Source organism: Brassica napus, chromosome A6 (assembly GCF_020379485.1).
Source record: "Brassica napus cultivar Da-Ae chromosome A6, Da-Ae, whole genome shotgun sequence".
Classification (NCBI taxonomy): Eukaryota; Viridiplantae; Streptophyta; class Magnoliopsida; order Brassicales; family Brassicaceae; genus Brassica; species Brassica napus.
The window spans coordinates 27,313,780-27,338,531 of NC_063439.1; the positions used below are offsets into that span (position 1 = coordinate 27,313,780).

General features: G+C 35.7%; 4 protein-coding genes and 1 long non-coding RNA gene across 6 annotated transcripts; all 5 read right to left on the bottom strand.

The window, feature by feature from the left end:
• Positions 1–634: 634 nt before the first annotated feature.
• Positions 635–2,029, bottom strand: LOC125609858. Its single transcript, XR_007339959.1, has 2 exons — positions 1,495–2,029; positions 635–1,105 (listed from the first exon to the last, which is right to left on the bottom strand). It is a non-coding gene; the product is annotated as an uncharacterized LOC125609858 (long non-coding RNA).
• A 54-nt stretch (positions 2,030–2,083) lies between these two features.
• On the bottom strand, positions 2,084–8,209 carry LOC106401547. The gene is made up of 3 exons (XM_048781400.1): positions 7,619–8,209; positions 6,949–7,159; positions 2,084–6,854 (listed from the first exon to the last, which is right to left on the bottom strand). Exons 1-3 carry the CDS (start codon positions 7,778–7,780, stop codon positions 2,125–2,127), a joined length of 5,103 nt encoding a protein of 1,700 aa, XP_048637357.1. The 5' UTR covers positions 7,781–8,209; the 3' UTR covers positions 2,084–2,124.
• A 232-nt stretch (positions 8,210–8,441) lies between these two features.
• Positions 8,442–10,716, bottom strand: BNAA06G35950D. Its single transcript, XM_013842085.3, has 9 exons — positions 10,341–10,716; positions 10,139–10,266; positions 9,978–10,049; positions 9,759–9,898; positions 9,562–9,676; positions 9,387–9,467; positions 9,170–9,307; positions 8,966–9,053; positions 8,442–8,874 (listed from the first exon to the last, which is right to left on the bottom strand). Exons 1-9 carry the CDS (start codon positions 10,600–10,602, stop codon positions 8,744–8,746), a joined length of 1,155 nt encoding a protein of 384 aa, XP_013697539.2. The 5' UTR covers positions 10,603–10,716; the 3' UTR covers positions 8,442–8,743.
• A 2,142-nt stretch (positions 10,717–12,858) lies between these two features.
• LOC106400688 (disease resistance protein RPS6-like) lies at positions 12,859–20,846 on the bottom strand. The gene is made up of 6 exons (XM_048781401.1): positions 20,202–20,846; positions 18,102–19,218; positions 17,706–18,008; positions 17,209–17,616; positions 13,252–14,475; positions 12,859–13,156 (listed from the first exon to the last, which is right to left on the bottom strand). Exons 1-6 carry the CDS (start codon positions 20,675–20,677, stop codon positions 13,148–13,150), a joined length of 3,537 nt encoding a protein of 1,178 aa, XP_048637358.1. The 5' UTR covers positions 20,678–20,846; the 3' UTR covers positions 12,859–13,147.
• Positions 20,847–21,526: 680 nt separating this feature from the next.
• LOC106399181 (pentatricopeptide repeat-containing protein At5g46460, mitochondrial) lies at positions 21,527–24,625 on the bottom strand. 2 transcript variants are annotated; one of them, XM_048781402.1, is made up of 4 exons: positions 22,265–24,625; positions 22,087–22,153; positions 21,904–22,002; positions 21,527–21,802 (listed from the first exon to the last, which is right to left on the bottom strand). In XM_048781402.1, the coding sequence occupies exon 1, from the start codon at positions 24,600–24,602 to the stop codon at positions 22,479–22,481; it is 2,124 nt and encodes a 707-aa protein (XP_048637359.1). In that variant the 5' UTR covers positions 24,603–24,625; the 3' UTR covers positions 21,527–21,802; positions 21,904–22,002; positions 22,087–22,153; positions 22,265–22,478. The 2 variants fall into 2 exon arrangements, with proteins under 2 accessions (XP_048637359.1, XP_013695103.3); XM_013839649.3 differs by having other exon boundaries at positions 22,087–24,625.
• Between the last annotated feature and the right edge of the window lie 127 nt (positions 24,626–24,752).

Genomic DNA, 24,752 nt, shown 5'->3' on the forward strand with positions numbered 1-24,752 from the left:
GTTGGGACAAAATAAAGGCGATTACATTACCAAAAAAAAATGTAGGTATTTTTTTCCTATTTAGTGGTGCTACTAATACAAGCGGTTACATTACATGTTCCCGTAAATAATGCAAACAGTAGCTACATGCATAATAATTTTTCTGCCTAACAATGGCGAAATTATAGCAGTGTGTTTGGTTTTTAACTTTTTATTGATCCATAAGATAAAGTTGTAAAGATTATTAGACCAAAAAAAGTTGTAAAGATGATTTGGTTTGTGTCACTCTTGCTACCTTTTATTTTCGCAATTTTTTTTTGTTGTTGATTGCTTACTTTTGCTATGAGTCTATGTAGAAAGAGAATAGGTTACATTACATCACATGACATGTCTGTCATGGGGCACGTGCCACTAGCTTCTTGGGTTTTGAAGTTTACCGAAGATAGAATGTAATTATTTCGATTCACTCTACTTGTTTTCTTATACTCCATATATCGTAGAGATGTTATTTTATTTTAGTATAATACAATTTGAAATTTGTCAAATAAATAAGTACAGTTATAAAATGATTCTTTTCACACAAAAAGTCTTCGGCATTACTCGAAAGTACTCTTAAACAAACCCCATTCACCGACAAATTAATAACAATATCTGGTTTCGAATAAATACGAGTTTTATTATAAACAGATCTCTAAATGATACTTACATGTCTGAATCTTAATGTTCAGAATAGTTTATCACGCTAACGTGGACCCTGAACAAAAAAAGAATCTTGGACCGAAGCATACACTAATCATATGGGAATTTCTCCAACAAGGCAAGGACAAAATAATAATGCAACCCAAGACTTCCTCTATTTTAGTTTTTATCTAATTATAACGTTTGAAGTTTTTATATATATTATTTACTGGATGCAATGCAAATACATTATGAATTCATGTATTTTTCGGAACAAAAGAATCGTATTGTACATTTTGAACAACTGATGTAATATTCTAAGCTGAGCCCCCAAATTTTCACCCTCCTTTTTCACTTTCTTGCCGTAAACATCAACTACAAGTCTACAATGTTCCTGTATTTGCCGAATCTTTTTATTAGATTGATAGGATCCAAAAAGCTTCAAAACCTGATCATTACGGGGAAATTTAGAAAATTGTAAATATATGGTCTAAACTGTATAACTTATAATTCTAGGCAAGTGCAGTGGTGGTTTTTGCATAGTGTCCAAATTTTTTTACAACTTTTAAAGAGTTTAAAGCATTTTTCAAAATTTAGGGCTCTTTTTGGAAAAAAACATTTGTTTGTTCCTAAATTATCCTAAATTATTAGAACTTGCATAGTGCTTAGTAAAGTAATGAGACTGCCCAGATAAAATGAAAGAAGAAAACTAAAAAGCCAAGATCAAAGGCGTGGTGCAAACAAAATAGCCAATATGTGTTACTTAGCATATATGAAACCCAACTTGCAAGCTAAGACGTCAAGAGAAGAACAATAAGCTCTGAATCAACACATCACCTTGAGAGCTGCCTGCTCGTAAATGAAACAGCTTACCCCCACATCCTGTTCCAACGCGGTCCTAACTGATCATCTTTGATTGGAATTACTTAAGCTCTTCCATATAAGCATCCATGCCTTGAGGAACACATGGTTCCTCCTCCAGGAATCAACTTCTTCATAGATGTACACTAGCAGAGTGGCAAAGACATCAAGAATCTATTTGTTAGGACTTAGGATCGAAAGCGTCGAGCATATCCTATTCTCTACATGGTTTATATTTTGTCAATCCCCTACACTACAAGAAAGGCCACATTACGTCCATCGGAAAAATTCATCCAGACATCATCTGACGTTGTTGGAGACATTTTCAGAGCAATGTGAGAAGAACAATATTTGAATATATCACCTTTCTAATACTAAAAGGTAATACCAAAATATCAAATTATTTTATAGAAAATAGTAGATAGAGTCTTAAGGGCGTTCACAAACGATGCAGAATAACAAAACAGAAGAAGCATATAAACGAAATAGATAGATAGAACATAGAGAGATCCATGTGAAGGCACCTGCAAAACCAAAAAAAAAAATTGCTTAAAATACATTCACAAAGAAATATACCAAAATATAAAAGCTTATTAAACGTTACCTTTAAGTTTTCTTGAGAGGATACGCATCAGAGATGAGCTTCTCATCTTCTTCATAGACCTGGAGGTTCTTGGACTTCATAAGAAACTCCAAAGCCTCTTGATCAAACTCAACCAAGTAAGCCATCTTCACAAGCTCAGACAACCCTCCGATCAGTTCTTCCCTCTGCCACATCGCTCCTTTAGCAATCACCTCAGCGAAACAAGTAGCGTACTCCAAAACCTTTCTTTTCCCGCAAGCTTCCTCAATCTTCTCTGCGTACACGACTCCTTTCTCCCTCTCCCACCTTATCATTCTCTTAGCTTTCGCAACCAGCTTCTCTCCCTTTGACGGTAGGTTCAAAGTGTACTCTGTAGAGATCGTCTCCGGAGTTTCAAGAACGTTAAGGCTCACAAGGCTTTGTATGATCCCAGAACGTTCCTCAGCTTCTATCTTGAGAGATGGATCAGAGAGGAACCCTAGAATGAGCCTCACTAGCCCTCTTCCTACCAGATGACCCTCTCCCTGCTCGGTCTTGACTCCGTCGTCGGTTAGCTTAGCCTCTGACATCTCAACGCACTTGGAGATCTCTTTAACACCGAGCTTCCTATAAATCTCTGTAAGCTTGGTCTGTGACAAGGTAGGGATGCTTGGAGATGGGTACCACACGAAGACAGGAGACTCTGTGAAAAGATCTTTCAAGAGCAAATCATCAGCAACAAACACATCGCTCTTATCACACAGCAAGATCCCTCCACCGTTGCTGTAATCAGGTGTGTTCACAGGCAAACGAGAGATAGATTCCGACAGAAACTTGTCTGCTTTGGTTGTGTAACTGTGTCTAGCCACGAATCTCCAGAACGCACAACACTCGTCGTAAGACACTCTCTCCTTGGTTCTCTCCCAGTCTTTCCACAAACCGCAGTAATCTTCCACGGAAGGACTACCTCTCACCTCAAACGCAGATGAGAAGAAACCAAGAAAACGACCGTCGTAATGGTTCTCAAGAACGTTTAGCTTTGTGCCAAAGAGTTTGTCTTGGTCATAGACAACGCAGCTAGAGACATCTGCCCATTTACACTCGCTAGGGATCCAGATACGGCCCGAAGACCCACTACCTCTCTCAGGTCTCCACTCAGATTTAGAGAGAAACCTATATATCCTGGAGATTGCGTCAGAGTCAGAATGAGTATAAACGTGGCTAGCAAGCAACCTGCAAGCCTTGGCTGAATCGTTACCAACTCCAATAGCAACAAGCTCTTTCTTGAAACCTTTAATCTCTGAGCCGTAATACTCTTCATCAATGAAAGGACCATCACAACGCTCCAACTCCCAAGTGTTATCAAACAAGAGACACTCTTCAGGACAGCGGTAACCAGCGTATGTCTTCAACCATTTGACAGAAGAAACCTTATCAAGAAACTCTTTAGGAAGTTTACCAAACCTATCCTCGAGCAAGAAGGTGACGCACTTAAGAAGAGAGATGGCGCTTAAAGGAGTGATACGAGATGGATCAGGGAGGCTTAGGGAGTTAACCACATGCCCCATGCCTTGTCTCATCTCAACTGTAACTCCCAAGCTCTTCAGATCATTCTTGTAACCGTATATGCTCTTCCCGTACCAGTTTGAGCTGTCGTCGATGAAGGGGAGGTTTGCTACGAGGCGGAGATGCTCCCAGTCTTGTTCAAAGAGTATGCAGTCTTGCGGCGCACGGAAGTCGCCGAGTGTGGTGTGCAGCCATTGCAACTCTTTGAAGCTTTTCATAAGCTCTTCAGGGAACTTGTGACTGCTCTCCATCAGTTTCTTGTAGCATGAGAGAAGAGACATGGAGGTGTCTCGGTTTAGACAAGAGGAGGAAGTAGCTTTCTGCTTAAACGTACTCACAAAGCCTTTCACAGCTTCTTCGAGCTGGACCACAACACCGATCTGCTTCAGCTCCTCCTTGTAGGAGAAGATTTTGCTTCCGTAGAAACCCTCGTCGATCAGAGGGAAGCAGTCAAAGACCGAGACGAGACAGCTCCACTCCGGATCAGGTATGAAGCATTCAGCAGGAGTTTTGTAGCCATTCTTGGTCTTGAAACATTGAGAACTTCTTAAGACATTAATCAGCTTCCGAGGACTGAGATCGCGCATGCAGTCAAGTACTAGTAGCATCGCTTCGGCTGTTAGATAACTCAGCTTTGAAGAGTTTAAGTGAGAAACAATGAGACTGTTATTATTAGAGAAATTAACCACAACGCCTAGCAGCTCAAGCTCTTTCTCAAACCCTTTAAGGTTAGCTTCACCGTAGCAGTCCTTGTCAATGAACGGTATATCACTGATCAGCGACGCAGCTTTCCACTCTTGGCTGTACAAAACAGCACCATCTGGAGATCTGTAACCGGTAGTTGTCTTAAGCCAGGACCCGTTTTTAACGGGTCCGATGAAGTAAGCTGGCGAGAGGAGCTTCTCTCCCAAGTACCTGATGAACTTAAGAATAGAGAACACGTTCTCTCTTGACAAGGACGATGTCTCGGCTAAACGCATGAGGTGGTCACCAACGAACTCACAGGCCTGGCTGAACTCAAACATGACACCAGCAACTTTCAGCTCCTCTTTGTAGCTCTCAATCTCCTTCCCGTAGAAGCTTCTGTCAACAAGTGGGATATCAACAAGAATCGATCCGCCTTGGAGAATACTTCCCCATGATGACGTATGGTAAAAGGACTGAGAAGGTGGTCGATAGTCAGAGGAACCATTCATCGTTGTTCTCAGCCAGCTTCCTCCTTTAACCGAGTCCATAAACTTTGTAGGAAGAGAGTATCTATTAAACTGAATCCACTTCAAGAGAAGCAAAGCGTTCTCCTTCCTTAGAGCACCGGACAAGGCGGGTATAGCTGCGTTCGGTGGTGTTATCTCAGGTACATCTCCAGCGTTGGCGTAAGATTTCAAGAAGGGGAGAAGCGCTTTGTGACTAGAGAGTACACCGGCGAACCTAACGGAAGACAGATACTCTTCCCAAAGCTCAATGTACCCGTCTTGTCTCCACGGATTTGAACCGGTTAAGCTAACCCATTTGCCTTGGCTAGCGGGAACAAGAACGCCGGTTCGGCTTGTGTTGACGTTACCGTAGTTGTCCACAAGCGGCATGTCTTTGCAGCACTTGAAACCCTCGTCTTCCGATAGAAAACCTTTGGAGATTGAGTGATGTAGAAAGTGTGCGTACGCAAGGACAAGCCTCTTGTCTCCACCAAGATTCTCTAAGAGACGTTTTGTGTAATCGGAGAAGCTAAGATTGGTGACTTTGATCTTCTCTTTGAGCCACTTTTGTACTGTTTCCTTCTTGGAACAAGCTATAAATGCTGTCCTTGTTGTCTGAGGCATGAAAACAAAGTTAGACATGCATCTGAACTCGTCGCTCCAGTCAAGCAACCACTCCTGGTTCTTGACTGTCGCGAAACATAGCGTCCTAGGACTGAAGTCAGACAAACTGCTGAGAGAGGTCACTCCCTTTCGGACAACAAACTTGATAATCGGGACTTTCACCATCTTTGTCCCTTGAAACATGGACTGCCAATTCTCAGCTACGAACAGAAGAACCTCAACGTAAGTATCTTCCGACACGCTCCTCACTAGGTCACACCCCTGGATGCACTTAGCGTACCACTCGTTGCTGACTTGCTTCAAACCCAAGAAGTCAAGAACGTCATCGTTCTCCGCTCTGTCAAAAGAAGAATCCAACACGTAGATACCATGAGACGATATGTTGTTCAAACTCGCCTTCTCACTTCTCGCTTTCACCAAGATGTCCCAGAAAGCGGAAACCAGACGACCAACTTCACACGGTCTGTGGAATAGCTTCTGTCCTGAATGCGAGACGCTTGGTACAATTTCCTCTGCACAGACCTTGGCCTTGATAGAGTCTCTCACAACGTTCAGCTTGGGGTAGCTAGATTGCTTCACAGGCAAGAAGTTAAAAGCGGGAAGCAAGCTGGAGACAGGAGCGTCAGTCTTCTTCACCAAGGAAGTGAACGCGTTGACAAAAGCAAACGGCACACAGTTGAGGATCCCTTGGTTCCATATGTCATCAAGCAGTATGGTCTCTCTGGAGGATGCTAAGATGAAGTCAGCTTGAATGATGAAAGGTAAGTTGGTGACCATCTCTGTTGGGAGAAAGGCGTAGATACCAGGAGAGCTGTCGCCGCGGCCAAGACGCTCTCCGAAGGGAAACGCTAAAGTGATCACCCAGTCCTCAACTTCGGATCTTCTTTCGACACGATTCTCATGTCTCACTGGGAACTTCTGCCTCCACATGTAGTAACTGCACTGCTTCTCGGAATTGGTTTCGCAAGCGGAGAGGTGGATGGTGTAGGACTCAGCGTCAATGCTCTTCCTCGTCATGAAGTCAGTCTCGCTCACGATACCGATTGAGTTGACTGTGCTGAGGTTTGGATTCTGGCAGTGTTCTCTAATGGAGAGACGCTTGATCTTGGAGAGGAACAGGAGAACTTCAGGGTGAACGCTAGAGAGTTGTTCCTTAACCGGCTTGACTTTGTCACTTTTTAACGGCAAGATGATGGTTGTGGTCGGAAGAGAAGAACCGGAGCCGTAAATCCTTTGTATGTCGGCAGGAGAAGGATGCTGGTCAACCCACTCGGGAACGATGTAGCCAAGGCTGCAGAAGCTGCAAGGATCCTCATTAAACCGGATTTGGTAGCCTTTGCTGAAGATGTAAGGCCGAGAAGTGATCAGAAACACACTCTTGAAACCGATTCCTGCCAACACGATGGAAACAGAACAGACAATGTAATATTAAGAACAAGGGTTTTGTCTTGAGTTCAATCATAGTAAAAGACAAAAGGATAATACCTTTCTCTCCAATGTATCCACGTTTTCGGTTTCCTTTTTTGGTGGACCTTCCAACACTGCAGATTGACTCAATGTTTTTCTCAGAAAAACCCTTCTCATTGTTGAAGATGAGGAGAGTTGCCGGAGCTCCAGTGGCTGTGATGTCATCCGATGTGATGACAAATTCAAGACATGGATCAATACCTTCAGGGTACTCATTATCCTCAGCGTTCTGCAAAAAAATACAAAGAAACAATAAAATTAATGTCTATCGGCATTAACAAATGTATAGAAAGATAACAAAAAGTTTGTTACGTCGTTGATCTTTGTAGCATGTAAAAAAGTCTGCAACTATTTTCTGAACTAAGTTGCATTTACACTTCAAAAGTTAAAACTACAAACAATTTACGTTCATTGGTTTTCTGCAAAAATGTGTGTGCGAGTAAGACCAAACAAAATTCTAACTGTATACAAGAAACCAAGGCCACAATCATATGAAACACGATGAGTACGACTTCACTTCCAGTTCAACATTTTCATATGCATGTTTAGGTTCAACATTTTCATGTAAAACCATTACTTTCTTCTAGCACGCTCAAAACTGTACAGATAAATATCACAAAATAGAAAAGCCGAAATAAACAGAGAAACAGAGAGGATACTACATTAGAGAGAAAGAGAGTAAACTTACTTGGATAAGCTCCATGAGGAAGTGAACATCCTTAGCGTAGAGTTCAGCGGAGAGGTTCTTCACGGCTTGATGAAGATCCTCCGTCAAAGGATTCTCATCACCGCCGATAGAAAACTTAGTCCTTCGAATCTGATCAATGTGTTGCTTTGCTGCTTCTGCCATTTTTGTTTCTCTTTGTGGTGTGGTTTCTTTCTGGGTGTGGTGAAGCTTTTAAATAAGAAAAGGCAACGAAACTTCATGGGGAAGGTAAACTTGGGAACTAAGGAGTCCCTGTAAACGAAACGTTGATGGGGACACACTCTTCGTACGGGGAAAACCAAAAGACTTAAACTTGATTGGTTTCCCGTAAAGGTGTAACGGTACTGTGTTACCACCATTAACTAGCAAAAGTAATGCCACTTCCTAAATCTAAAGTATTAAACTCATTTATTCCTTCTCTCTCTTTTTTAAATGTGTACACATTCCTTTACTCGGTCACGGTCAACTTCTACCGGTATGAAGGAAACTGGAAATGTACAGTAGTAACAGTACCACTCTAATTCGAATTACATCTTCTCAGTCCAATCCCAAACAAAGTCCCTCATCGTCATTAACAGAAAATAATAAAAGCATGATTAAAGAAGACAAGGGAAGTAAAACTTCATAGGGAAGGTAAGGAGTCTCTCTATAAACGATGATGGGACACTCTTCGTACGGGGAAACCCAAAAGGCAGTATTGTACTGTGTGTTCCATTAACTAGCAAAAGTAATACCACTTCGTAAACCTAAGTATATTTATAAATCAAATTCTTCCTTCTTTTTCGTTTTTTGAATCTCTATTTTTACAAGACCTTCAAAAGTCGCATCTCCTTTAGTTAACCCCTGTCACAGTCAACTTAAACCGGAACTGTACCATAGTAACCGTACCAGTGCAATTCAAAATTACATCTTCTTGATCAAAACCAGGTTCTTCAAGAAGTCACAGACACTAACTACTCTTCTTCATCTACTACAATTTCAATCATTAATCATGAAACAGAAAGGAAAGATCAACAATGCTTCCCTGCATTCTTGGATCTTTTACCATTACCTGAAGAATCAAGTATCAACAAGCTTCTATATTGGTCTTTGTCGTAAATGTACTAATTAAGAGCTAGTCTCTGCGATTCTTCTGTTGTAGTTATCTTGCAAGATTTTGTTTGAGTCACTGATTTGTCTAACTTTCTTCTGCGTCTCTCGCCGTTTCTTTAGCTTGGATAAGCTAAGTGAACCTTCAACTGAAACCATTCATTGATGAGGAAACAACTTTCTATGAATAGAAATCTACGAGTGAAAAGAGGATAAAAAAGAACTATGCTGATGCCATACCTTGCCATTCCCATACAACCTTTTGTTCACCCTTTATGATTTTCGGATATCTATCTATACGTGAATCCTCTTGTATCAACTCCTCAACCTATAAATAAATCAACCACAAATACAAATAACCGTCTCAGGATCCAACATAAAGAGGAAAAGGAGAGATCATGGTTAAGAAAAAACAGGATTGGAGTGTGAGACAAAGCAGGATACCTTAGTCCATAAGAGAGGATCTCTTCTTTCTCTAGGCAAAAGGAGATGATCACGCAACCGTGATGCTATAACCCAAGGCTCGCAGTTACTGTCTGCAGAGTTCGATGTCACTGCATTCTCTTCCAGGAAGTCACAGACCTAATGTATCAAATTCAAAACAAAGACTTAGACACAAAGACAATTTGATAATTGATTAATCGAGATTCTGTAGGTGTACCTGGTCGTATAGTTCTTCAACTCTACTTGAAAAACGTCGCTTCCGCTGGATTTTCCTAAGCAATATTGCGCAGGTAACAAGCTGTACATCTCAACACTGTGAACAAGCTTGAAGATGTTGATCAAGTACACTAAACTACTCAAATACATGTTCTTTTTTTCTACGAATAGATTACCATTGCACATGAGGACGAGACGATAACAATGTGCTGTAAAAGCCATTGTTGTACGCGGCAAGTCAAAGGCTTGTAACTTTCCATTAGCGATTCAGAGCACTTCAACTCATCGATCCTTCACATAATATAAAGTAAGAAAATCGTAAGCAACGAAGCAACTTCAAGAGTTAGTCCTATCCAATGATGAAAATACTAACCCATTAGCATTAATCCTTTTCTCTAGCAACTCTGACACAGCTTCCACTGCCTTTGCTTTCACAAAATCGTAAGCAGACTCGTCTAAGTTATCCATGAAACCGCTTATACGTAGCTCATTCCAAACACCATTCTCTGGAACCTAAAAGATAGATGCCTCACAAACTATTACCAAAATGATAATCAACAACACTATAGTCAAAGATGAAGCGGAAACATACCCAAATGGTGTCGGTACCATAGCATTCATTAAGAGCATATGCCTCACAAACCTTTCTCTCGAAATGCCTAACCTGATCAACAACACAACCAAAAGCAAAATGTAATAATCAACAACACAAACATCTAAAATGTTTTTTTCTTTTTTTGTTCTAAAGGTTACCAGTTTCTTAGTTGATTCAAAGATAGCTCCATCTTCTATACATAAAGTCCCTTGCTTTCTGTATCCATGATTACATTGCAACTTCCCTTGGTGACATTCCCCATTAACCGGACATGGTTCACACGAATCTGAGACAACGAGATTGAGTTCAGAAAGCGTCAACCATGAAGAAAGACATCAACTTTATGAGTTTTGAGCTTACCCAAATCCGAGTCGACGGAATCTGAGTCGCTGTCGCAGAAAGATTTAGGGTCTGAGCCCAGAAGCTTAGCGAGGAAACTGCAGGTGAATGCTACTGCGCAAGCGATGAGCAAGACCGTGAGGAGTTTAATGAATTCTTCCTTGGAAGGGAAGAAGCTTTGCGGTGGCTCGAGTAGTGATCTGATCGGAGAATGAGAGGATTTAGGGTTTCGTTTTGGGGGTTTGGACTCCGATTTGGGTCGCTTCCTTGGTATCGAATCCATCTTTGAGGGGTTCAGGATGAGAAAATTGAAATCGGAAAATAAGTGTTGAGAAGAAAGGAAAATAAAATAACTAATTTCCCAAAAAAAAAAACAAATTATGTATGTTGACACTTAATCGATGGGCTTCTGTTGACCCATTTTGAACCCGAACTTAATTTTAGGAACATGATTAACGAGAAACATAAAGCTCAACTGTACTCTGTAGAAGAAGCTAAGATTGATTCCGGTCAAGTTCGTTTCTTTCGAGACTCGATTCAGATAAAAATTTAACCAATGTCTGAAATCATCTAAATATATTTTTTGAAATACTTAAAAACTAGGTGTTTTACCCGTACATGCGGGCATAAACTTCTTATGAATACTTATTAGTTTATGTTTTATTAATCCAAAACCAACATAATAAGTTATTATTTATGGTTTTAAATAGTTAAATCAAACATCAAAATATTTATATATGTCAAATTTTTTTTTTATCAAAATATATACTTACTATTGTGTTAATTTAAAAAAAAACACATATATTTTAGAAATAGTTTAGAAAATATATTTATATAATTTTTTGCTTGACTAATATTTAATTATCAATTGTTTTTTTATCTTAACTTTTTTAACTTTTATAATAAAATATTATTTTCAGATAGCAACACAATATATATAAGAATAATCTTATTCTTTATAATCAATTATTTAATGTAACATATAACATATAAACTTTATACTATTAAAATAAAATTTATTTTTAACTATATATAAAATTCAGCAAAGATATTGTTTAAAAGTTGTTTTTAATATAACATAGAAATTTAATATTATTAACATTCATTTTTAATTATATACAAGATTCATTAAGGATAATTTTAAATTAATATATTAATAACTCAGCTAATAACAAATAATAAATCAGTGATTTAGCTAAAACCTAATAAAAACATGACAAGTAAACAAAATTACCTAAAATCATGGAGAACATGACAAATAAGCAAAACCACTTCATAAATAATAGTATAGATTAACCAAAAGATCAAATATATAAATTATTCAAAAATCTAATTAAAACCTAGTTAAACTACTTAATCTAACTAAAAAGTGTTGAAAATAATAAATAAAACAAACTACAAAAAACTTTAAATTACAGTAAAAAATCTATAACTTAATACTTTTTTTTATAACTTAATACTTTATAAATTTTATTTAAGAAATTTCCTTAGATAACCTTTTTTAGTTTATTTTCACAAAAATAAACCTCAAAGGAAAAAAATAATCAAAAAAAAGTTATATTAAATGGTAAATATGCATTTATACCATTAGAGCTAATTAATCTAAGACTTAGAGTTTAGAGTGAATGAGTTGGGGTTTGGGGATAAATTCAAGTTTTTAAAAATAAAAAATTAAAATTAAAATTTTCAAAATAAAAAAGACTATTTTAATCATTTTATTTTTTAAGGGTTATTTTTGTGACAAAAACTTAAAAAAACTATTTGAGAGAACTGCCCATTTTATTTTTAGGTTTATATATATTTAAAGCAAAAATAAGAAGATATTTGATCTATAGTATATATTGACTAAATTTTATAGGTGCAGAAAAAAATTATTATTTTTATTAGATTACTATATATATATATATATATATATATATATATATACAATTTGTACCGAAATTTAAATGCATTTTAACTGTAAACTGACAAAATAAAATTAGAAAATTTAAGAAAAATAACAATAGACTTCAATGAATAAAATCAAGCTATATAACATATTGTTTATATTTATATAAATTGTATATACTTTAGTTATTAATTTATGTGTATATTGAGACCTATATATACATAATGTTTTTCAAAAAAATATTATATTATTTTTTATCAAATTATATTTTACATTAACCGAACTCTTGAACGGTAAAATTTATTAATGTATAGTATTTATTAGTTTACCGAATACTAATTTATAGATTTTTTGTTGTACTCTAAAATATTTAAATTACCTTAATATATATATATATATATATATTAATATATTTAAATAATTTCAATATTTTTAAATTTTAGTTTGGATTGTACTTAACCCAAAGCTACTAAGTTCTTAAGTTCCTTTTAGATATTTTTGAATAACGGTTTAGATGGGTTTTGTTTTCCGGTGCCTACAGTCAGCAAGAGAAACCATTATGAGATTATCTTCATACGGAGACAAATAGATAGAGATGGAACAACCAACATTGATGAAATTTAACATATTTAATTCAATATGCCCCTACTATTGAAAAATTATGCTTTCTCCTCATAATAAAAACTATTTTATTTTTTCTTAAATACAAAACGTGGTCAAAGATTCTCATGTCCTTCACTTAATCATTTATTTATAATGATCCAACCAGCCCAATCCTAACCCATCCGGTCCAACCCAACTTGAGAAATACGAAATGTTGTTCTCAATGCAATGATATTCCACGGATGAAACCATTCATGATTTTGATATTCTCGTTAATACAAGAATAACTGTTACACACAGGCGTCGTGTGTTCCTCAGAGGTTTCTTGAGTGGTCCTTCATGCAATCTGCAAAAAACAAGAAATGAAACCAGTGATCTATTGATAAAAGAGTATTGTGTTCAGGTAAGTATTGTGTTCAGGTCATGCTTGATGCTTATTACCCGCATTCGCTTATTGTCATTCTTTGTCTCTTCACAACTGTCTCCACACTCTTGTTTAGTCTCATGAAAAACTATATTGTCTTCACAAACTCTTGGAAGAGTATAAGGATTACCAAATTGGTTCTTCGGTATTAAGCAGTCTTCTGCGAGGCGTATACCCCATCCTTTTAAGTTGAACTTGGAGGACTCACTGATAATTTTCACATGATCCACTTTATCATGATCCAATGTAGAGTCCATTCTGTTACTTCCAAGAAGTTGTATTTCCACGTGATCGTAGTTCATTTGAGCTATAGGAGCACTGTCTTTGTTTAGAGGGAAACGACACTCCAATATAAACAGATGACTATCCTTCTTATCTGTCCAAAACTTTTGTAGCTGGCCAAAAGAATCAAAGCTGTCCCCAAATATGCCTCTGAACCGACAGTTGACACGAATATATACTGCATTACTACGATCTGTGTGCTCATAGTCGACGTTACCCACCGCGCAAGCCCTGAATCGTAGAAATGGTTGCGAGAGAGAACTAGGAGGTAGAGGGACGGTTAAGGTGGAGGTTCCAGTTGTACGGTGTGTGAAATATGACGGCACTTCTTCACCTGACAAGACCAATTTCTTAAAAATAAATGGACGTTGGTGAAGGAGAACTTCTGGTTCCAAGTTGAGGCAGATGAAATGCGTACTGACTTCTGAGGAAAGATTATGTGGAAGAGAAGATGAAGTCTCGTGAAAGACTGTTAACTTAGAGTGAATATTTTCTGTAGCCATTTCCACCTCACTTGGACCATCAGTCCAGCTCGCTCCGGTCAATGCCCGGCAGTATGAAAACTGAACCGTCTTAAGTTTTTTCAGTTTATAAATGTTTAAGGATACACGTTCTAAGTTGCTGCAGCTCTCCATACCTAGGTAACCAAGCTTCGAGAAGTTCTTTATCCACCAAGGAACCTCTACAATCCCTGTTCTGTCTAGAAGGAGATATCTGACATTGGTAGAGATATCAGGAAAAGTCCTCAAACGTGAGCATCCCTTGAGGTCAAGGTCATAGAGATATTGAAGGTTGATGCCAGCGGGAAGAGTCTCCAGATTTATGCATTCTGTAATACCCAGACAATCAAGACTGTGGAAATTCTGGATAGAAGACGGAAGTTCCACCAAACTTGGGATATCCGAGAGAAACAATCTCTTTAATGTTTGAGACAGCTTGGTCATGAGTGATGTAAGCGGCTGAACAAAAAAAAACAATTTAACAGACGTTAAATCACTTCTTTCACATTAAAACATCTATTTTGGGTTGGCATTCACAAATTATATATACGGATATAAATATTTATCAAAATATAATAATTGATAATAGTTGAATTTCTTTTGATAATATTTGTTTTTGTTGAGATTGAACCTTGATTAAATATCTAAGAGAAGAAGAACAAAGAAGAGTAGCTTAGAAGGAGAAGAAGAAGTCAAGGAAGAAGACTTGGTTGTGTAACTAGAAGTTATACAACAAGAAAAATAAAAGTCTAGTTAATTTAGTTAAGCCAACAAGGAAGAGCGAAGTGTTGGTTTAAGTCTAGCTAGATAAAGTTGTTAGTGGAGTTAAGGTATATGTAGTAGTAGTAGTCAGTGAGAAAACTACTACAAGTATGTGTTTGTGTTGATGTAAGAAAATGTATCCAATTCTAATAAAATAAAAGAGTTGGAGAAAGAACAATGTAGACACAATTAAAAATTACTCTCTTCTCTACAAGAACAACAACAAACGTAAAAAAGAGAGTAAAGAGAGTGCGAGTGTGTGCCTGTGATATGATGAAACACAAGTACTATAGAAACTGAGTGCGTGAATGAAGGCAAAAAAGAGACCGACCAGAACGGTCTTGAGAACAAGAGAAAGAGAGGCTGGCCGTGAGATGAGTCAAAGAGGCCAAGCCAAAAGAGCAGAATGCAACAGTTTGGTTTTAAGTTTTAAATAATTTTTTAATATATATATATATATATATACATATATGCAAATAAGTAAAAGATTATATTCGACGTATTATGTTTTCATCTTAACTATAAAATTATCTGCTATTTTATAAATTTTATAATTATAGTATATATTATATTAAAATAGAAGTAATATATGAAAATATGAATTAAAATGAAAATGATATTAAACTGGAAAATTAATATAATATACTAGAATAATATGATAGATGCCATTGTATAAAATATACTAAAATAATATAATCAAATTACTTAAACTGAGCAATGTATTTACTTATAAAATCTCGCAATATACCAAAATAATAGATAATGCTAAAATATATTTTTATACACAACATGAAGAATACAGATTATCCTAAACAAATATCATTTATATACTATAACTAAATAAATTTTTAAAATGTATTGTATGCTAACTGTTGATTTTTTTTTTTTAAATATATATATTGAAAGACGCTCTTTGCTTGATTATTTCATATTATGAATTTATTGTACCAAACTCAAAAAATATTAGTATATAATAACAATCAATAGCAAAGTAAAATTTATAAAAAATAATTAGAGAATTTTCCAAAAATGATTCAAAATTTGATTTTAAATGCAAAAATATATCTCAGCTTCAATTAAATTAAAAAATAACCCAAAAACCTATTGAAATTACAACCATCCATTTATGACCAAACAAAAAAATCAGTATGCATTTTTATGATTATAACTCCTGGAATTCTTCTATGATTTTATAAGTCTTCTTTGATAAGACTTCCTGGAACTCTTTTTATATAGTAGATCTTAAAAATAATTTATGACCTAAACATGTTTCATTAAATTGTAAATATTCACTTACACTCATGAGATTTAAAAATTAAAATAATTTCAAAAAAAGCATTTTTGAAATTGAAAAAGAAAATTTCAAAAAAAATTGAAACTTTTTTTTTCAAAAACAGTTTAAAAATGATATTTGTAAAAAAGTTTGAATTTGAAAACATATTATTCGAAACTATACATTTTTATTATTCTTTATTATACAAGGTGTTTTACTGCATTTTGTGCAGTAATAATTTTTTTAATTTAAATTATATCTAAAAATAAAATTTTATTATTTTCTTACTTATATTTTAATATACAGTTTCATTTAATTAATCATTAAATAAAGATAAAATAAATAGTTTATTTATTTTCATTTATGATTAAAATATTATATATATATATATGTATATTTAAATTATAATCTTAGATAAAAAAATTAGATCTACTTTTTGGATAAAAATATAGTAAATCAACTTGTATAAAATTAATTAATAAATTGATATAAATTTTTATAATTATTAAAACCGAAATAAACAGTATTTATAAAATTGGTAGATATATAAAAGAAACTAATAATATTACGATAAAAAAATTTTAAAACAAAATTGTAAAAAGAAATTGAAAATTTTTGGTGATAAAATTGTAATTAAAAATAGAAATAAATAACATTTCGAAATTTGAAAAGTATTATTATATTTATATTATTATTTTATTTAAGATAATTTGCTATAATATTCTAACAAGTTTACCAAAAATATAAATAAACATTAAATGTAATTGTTAATGTCACATTAATCATAAGACTTGTCATCATTTATAAAGTGACATATCACATTTATTAAGTGAAAGTGATTATAGAGAAAACGTGTGTCAAAATCACTTTGCAAATAATGTCTAAGAGTTATTTATAAAGCAAAAGGTAGAATTTTTTTTGTGTCTTTAATGAAACTTATTTTATTTATTTTCTTCTTTGGATACTCTTTGAAACAATAGTGTTTCTTTCGATTTTCTATTTTTCACAAGAAATTCAACCTATAGGGCAGACAAATTCTTATAAAAATGTTAGTTAATTTTGTTCTTTAAAAAAAGGTAAGATAAAACCTTTTTTTTAAAGAACAAAATTATTTTACCAAAAAAAAAGGTAAGATAAAAAATGAGTAAAGTACGTACCTTTTCTATTGCCCACAATTTATCAATCTTCGTTTTGCGGAAACCAAGAATTATGGGTTTCTTAAGACGAAAGATAAAATGGAACTCGTCAATCGCTGTTTCGTCTAGAATAAGCGTTGAGATGTTGGTCGAAATATCAGGAAGAATCTTCAGCTTCGAGCATCCGTCAAGGAAAAGCTTATCAAGAGATTGGAGGTATATTCCTGTGGGAAGAGTCTCCAAATTTTCACAGAATGACATACTCAGCTCCTTAAGTTTATTGAGATGCTGAATAGAGGAAGTAAGCTCCACCAAACTCGAGCAATAATCAAGAAAAAGTATTTGGAGATTAGTGGCCATAGAAAGATCTGGTACTTCTTCCAGATTTTTAGATCCTTCCAAATCCATTACCCTAAGCCCTGCCAGTGACTGAAATATACGTGAGCCACACGTCACTTGAAAGCATCAGTAAATTCTTAAGCACCTACAACTCAGTAGTAATTTTATTAAAGACTTACATGAACTCCTTCCCACAACTTTTGGAGTTTGCTCTCTGACATTTGAAGCTCAACAAGGTTTTCAGGACGAAAATTTGAAGGCATATATTTCATTGGATATCCGTCCAACCTCAATAATCTAAGTTTAGGGGGCAGATAGTCGAAACCTTTCGGTAAGCACCATCTCATCTTCTTGTCCCATCTCTTAGCGTTATAAATCTTTAGAAAGAATAGATTATGCATCCCTCTGAAAGCATTCTTATGTATATGCAGTTCATCAGTTTCATCCATATCCAATGATATACCTAAAACCTTTTTAGTACCCTGAGATTATAATACAAATATAATTTCAAAGATTATATGATTTTAATCTTATAGAATGCTATATATATATAATTAAAGTACGAAGAAACTTACAGTGTTATCTTCAAGTATATCACAAATTTCTTTCGAATCCATAAGGAATTCTCGTTCTCCAGGCTCATCAGACTGTGCACGTACAATCTCCTTACCCATATCTTGTAGCAAACAGTGCATCTCAACACTATCCCGTCTTACATGTACAAGAGACTTATCAACAAGGTTTTTAAACCCAATATTAAAGTCCAAGTCACTATCTTTTAGTAGCATCTTGATGTGATCAACTTGTTCACCATTGAAAATACATGAAATGTGACGAAATATTGCTTTATCTTTCTTGTTGTTTAACCCTTCATAGCTGACTATTAGTGTCCTCTCAATTTTTCCATTCAGCCTACTACGAAGGCTAGGAATCATATCTATCCAATCCTCTTTGTCCCTACCTCGTAAGTATGCACCCAAAACCTTAAGACCCAAAGGAAGACTACCGGCACACAATGCAATTTCGGAAGCAAGCTCCACCAAACCAGCAGGTGGAGAATTTTGCCTGAAAGCAGATCTACAAAACATCTCAAGAGCAAGGTCTGTAGACGGGAGGCACACCTCATATATATGATCAATCCCATGAGCCTTTAAGAAATGCCTATCTTTTGTAATCACAATGATTCTGCTCCCGGATCCAAACCAATGAGTTTGACCAGCCAAGGTATCCAGCACCATTTGATCATCCAAATCATCAATAAATATAAGAACTTTCTGGTATTTTAGCCTCTCTTGAACTGCATTTAAACTATCTATCCTTATGTCTTTTTTGTCTAAAAGTTCAGACAAGAAACTTCTTAGCAAATGCAACTTCATGTTATAATCGTCCGGGTTGGCACTATTATAAATCTCCATAGTCTTATATACGAAAGCTCTGTCTATGAAAACACTACCTTGGAACTGGCGAGAGAGTTGACTATGTAAAACTCTTGCAATGGTAGTCTTACCAATTCCTGAAGAGCCCCATATCCCAACCATCCTCACTTCCTGAGATTCTAATTGCAATAAGACACTCATATTTGCAATATGATCTTCCATTCCAACAAAGTCCTCAAAGTCCTTTGACTGAGCTAGATTCAGTTTACCCAAGACATCATTAGCAATTGCTTCAATCATTTTTGCTTCTTGGGGACTAACAAGGTGAAAATTCAAACATACAAGAGACATTTTATCAATCGTCGAATGTCAACTTCAATAAGAAGAGATAACGAATATATAAAAAATAATAGCTATGTATTTAGAAGATATGATGTTTTGAGTTTTTAATAAAAATTAAGATAAAAGAAATATGTACATTTATTTATTATCATTTGTTTTTTTTTCTAATAAATATTTATTTTTTATATTTTCACATTTTAAATTAAAATGCATTAATTAAAATTTATAACACAATTTTTTTTCAGTACAAAGAACAAAATATAAAAGGGAAAATTCCACAAAAATAATCCAACTAAATTTTGTTAAGCTTTTTAATATCCAAACTTTTTCGTTACCCACTTTAATACTCCAACTAATTATTTTTTTCTCATTTCAGTACACAAGATAATAAAATTTTGTCCATTTGAATATCCAAAATTTATTTATTTTAATAAAAAAGGTTAATAAGTTTCAAACAAAATTTTAAAAAACCTCTAAAATTCAAAAAAAAAAATCTTTAAAAAATCTAGTTTTACTTTAAGTTTCAGAAATAAAATTAATTAAATTATGGATAATATTAAATTATGTAATAAAATTTTAAGTATAAAATTTATTTTTAGAAATAGAAAACAAATTTATTAATTTTTCCTTCCAAACTAAGTTTTTCTAAATTTATTTATTTTTTCCATAATTTAGTTAATTTCTTTCCTATAACTTAAAATAAACATTGGAATTTTAAAGGTTTTTTCATAAATTTTCAATATTTTTTTATATTTCGTTTTAAACTTATTAATATATTTTATTAAAATAAAAAAAGTTTGGGTATCAAAATAGATAAAATAAAGAAAAAATAAATAGTTGGGGTTTTAAAATAGGTAGGAAAAAATTTTGGGTGTTAAAATTAACAAAATTTAGTTGGAATTTTTTTATGGAATTTTTCCAATATAAAAACATCGTTATTTATTACTTAATTATTACCAGTTCTGAGAATGATATCCGAGGACATTTGCTACATCGGTCAACGATTGCCGCCACAACTTTGTTTCATCCTCAGTTTTTGTCTGACAAGTCTTGGCAAATGCCTCCCCAAATTTTCCAGTTTGTTTCCTAACATGAGATGGATCTAAACCATAGAAAATTGGGATAATTATTTGACCTGATTCGTCTTTGCATTTTACTATATCCAGCAACTCATCCAGGCACCAGCTGGAAGATGGGTACTTTTCAGAAAAGATAACGACAGCGATCCTTGAAGTCCTGATTGCTTGCTTAAGCTCTGGACCGAGCGAATGGCTTCTCTCGATCTCATTGTCTTTGAAAGCTATGATCAACTTCCGGTCAAGCTCCTTTAGAAAGTGGCTGAGGAATGTTACGCGGACGTCTTCCCCGCTGAAGCTCGGGAAAACATCGTATACCCAATTACTAGGAGGTGAGAAAGAAGAAGGAGAAGCCATGAAATAAAAATAACTGTTTGAACGATTTGAAGAAAACAGAACGATTTGAAGAAAAAAGGTTTGTAATTGAGTGGATAAACTTTAGGAAGTCAACTCATTTAGTTGTTGTTGTGTTGAACTGAAAGCAGAAGAAAGAACACAAAAAACGTGATCACAAGAAATACTGAAAAAAAAACAAAATATGTTTCTTACAGAGCAAATAACTGAACTCTGAAGAAGAAAAAGTAGAAGGGTTGGGTATTAAGCAATTTCATGAAGGAAACTTGTTCTAAATTCATTGATATAAAAAAGAATAGATTTTCTGAAACATCATTTAAGTTTTTAAATCTCATAAAACCACATTGATTGGGTTAGATTCAATCAACATTAGACGAAACATCATTGCTTACGTCATTTTGCCTTTACTTATCGCTTAGCCTATTCACAAGTAGGGAAGATACATTACACAAACTTTAAAGTCAGCGCAACTTTCTTAACTTATGCTTCGTTATATCGCTTAGCCTAGTCAGGAGTAGGGAAAATCATTACACCAACATGTAATAAAAAAAAACTAGCATTGTTGTCTTGAGCTTACTTTGAGAAGATAAACTCAAAAGAAGTCATCGCAAGTAGTTGTCCTTAAAGTGGTTGCTACTATTCGTACGTATGTGTGCTTTTGGAATTTTGTGGGAAAAAACAGAAGGGAAACTTGTTGGAAGTTTCACTGAACAAGACTTGGATTTAAATAGTCATTTTGGTCCGTTCTCCACTCTTCCTTCAAAAAATTGGAGAAGGAAAGAGACGTGTGTAGGAAGTAACAGCTATCAAACACTGGCTGGAAGTCACTGTTACTAAAAACTTGGGAAAACGAAACTAAAATATCTTCAGTCTTTATTTATTGTCTGTAACAGAGACATTCAACACAAGAACTATTATTATCTTGCTTTCTGTATGAATAGGAGGTTATAGGTCCAAAACCCTTGCATAACACACTTTTAAATAAGTAGCTTTAGTCTATAAGGCCTAGTCATCCACATGGAATATCAATTCTCAGCACCATAACCTGTCTTGAAATTGGTCAGTATAACCATTCCGAGTATTAGTACGGAAATCGCTCTGTAATAAACCTGCTGCTTCAACCTCCATCTGCATTCATGGAAGAATATGTTCTTAGGTTCATCTAGTTAAATGCTCCTCTGCCCTGTTACGCAGTTATATATAGTTACCGCTATAAACAAAGACAATACCCGGAGCTATCTGAGCACAAAGGATTCGAAACTTGAGCTCTGAACTTCATCGTCGGGTCTCAAATCTGCAGTTTTCCAGGTTCTGGTACTGTTCAGATTCTGCACCCGCATATGTTCCCAAAACATGAAACCATATAATAAATCATCCAGGTGTAATTGTTCTTACATATATTAACCACACACCTTTCACAATTTAACTTCCGCTTCTACTTCTTCAGCTGATCCTCGTTCTAGTTCTGAGACGCTCCCTCTTATAATTTGGATTCAATGTTATAGTGTGAAAGCAGAGAAAATGTTAGTACTGACAACTCCTCCTAGAAAAATCAGAACTCAGAAGCCACATGTCATTACGTTATTCTACCTGGACCAGTTATACAGCCAGGGACGTTTAGAAGTACACGAAACAAAACTATCGAGTTACTTATTCAATTCTCAGTCATCATTGAATAGTAACGTCTCCTGAATCAAATTGTGACGTTCTGCGTCACTATTGATACCTAAAAACGTTCCGGGTTTGGCTGCAGCGCAGATCAGTAGTGTCTTGAGTTATCTGTAAAGAGAAATCATTTTAATTTCTACCAATAATCTCCACAAGAACATATCCCATCCTTAAAATGATGAAACCGAGTTGGATCCCTTAAAACAATCTCACGTCCCACAACTCTTGAGATCAGCTTAATCACTGCGTGACAATCTTCACAAACTCGTAGATTCTTCATCACTGTGACTGCATTTCCTCCGACTGTATTAACCAACGCAAACGCAATAGCAAGCCTCTCACTGTGATACCACAACATCTCTTCCTTCTGTTCGTCTTCAACGTCATGTAAAGCAGATCTATAATCAGGTACATAGCCAAGCTCCTTCAACTTTTCTTTCAGAAACTCCAACTTCTCATATATTCTCAAGCTATCTGGTCGATCACCTGAGAAAAACTCGTGCTTTTTCCCTTTAAACACAACCCAACTGCTCCCACGTTTCTTCATTATCCCCTTCTGCTTCATCTTTATTCTCAATTTCGATACATTCGACCATCTACCAGCAGAAGCATATGTATTAGACAACAAGACATAAGCAGCGCTTGATTTTGAGTCCAGCTGAAAAATGGCAGCAGCAGCTTTCTCGGCTCTGTCAACATCATGATGCATCCTACAAGCACTGAGTAAAGCCAACCAAACCAATTCATTAGGTTTCACAAGCATGCTCTCAATAAGCTCCTCTGCTTCTTTCAATTCCCCGCTTCTTCCCAAGATATCTACCATACAAGTGTAGTGTTGAATCTTTCTATCGATGTGATTTGGTCCTCTTGACATGTATTCGAAAATCTTTCTTCCTTTCTGTAGAAACCCGCAGTGGCTGCAAGCAGAGAGCAAGCCAGTGAAAGTAATCTCATCTGGCTCTTTGTTTGATCTAATCATTTGACCGAATATGATAAAAGCCCATTTACCACGCCCGTGCTGCGCGCAGCCAACAATTATTGAATTCCACGAGACAATGCTCTTCTTTAAGATGCCCGTAAACACCATAACGGCATCGTTTGCATCTCCACAGTCACTGTACATGACAACTAGAGAATTACCCACAAAGGCATCAGTTATTAAACCAAGTTTCACTGCAACGCCATGCATCTCCTTACCCCAATCCAATGATCCCAAAGCAGAGCACGAGTTTAATCCGCTAGCAAATGTTGACTGATTCGGTAAGATACTGTTTCTCAACATCTCTGAGAAAACACGCAAGGCATCTTCATGCTTTTTGTTCAGACTATAACCTGACAATAAAGCAGTCCACACAGCAACTTGGTCATGAACCTTCTCGTCAAACACTTTCCTCGAATCCTCTGTTCTTTTGCAGTTTGCATAAAACGTTATAAGCGAAGCAGATACATACTCCTCATATAAAAAACCCAACTTGATAATAAAGCCATGAACTTGTGTACCCATATGAAACGCTGGAGCATTTGCACAAGCAGTGATTACACAAGTGAATGTTCTTGAAGTCGCCTTAATGCAACAACCCAGCATGTTCCTGAACAAAACGAGACCTTCTCCACTCCTTTCATTCTGGTCCAACCCACAGATCATCGTCGTCCAGGAAATCACATTCTTCCGAGGCATTCGCTCAAACAACTCCAAAGCATCGTCTACTCTACCAAACTGTAAATACCCATGAACCATCGCGTTCCACGCTGCAGTATCTTTCACAGGCATCTGAGAAAACAACCCCTCCGCTTGCTCAACCTTCCCAGACCTAAGAAACCCATTCAACATCGCTGTCCACGAAACCACGCTTCTCTCAGGCATTTCATCGAACAGCTTCACCGCAGTATCCATATCCCCACACTCCACGCAGCCACTGATCATCGAGTTCCATGAGATAACATCTCTCACAGGCATTGCGTCGAACAGATTCAACGCATCGACCAATCTGTTGTTCCTCGTGTATCCAGAGATCATCTTGGTGTAGAGACTCACACGAGGAGACGGAACCTGGTTGAAAACCTCTCGAGCCTCGTCGAGTCTACGGTTTTGCAAGTGATTACATATCGAAACTTCGCGACTCCGGAGCTCTGTGGCAGCTGAGAAGCTCCTGTAGCAACTCCCATGAACAACGTGAGAATCTAAGCAGGAGAAGGAGAATGCTCGAAATCTAAATCTTTGAAAAATGGCGCCTCTCATCTTTTCTACGATACTCAACATTGGCGAATAATATAGATTAGAGTTCGGTTTACTAACGGTTTAACCAAATCACAATGGTTCAAGATCCGGTTAAATGATTTTGAGTTCTATTCTTGATCTCAATAATAACTACGAGGCTTCTTTTTTTTCCCGAACACGTTAGAAGCGTTA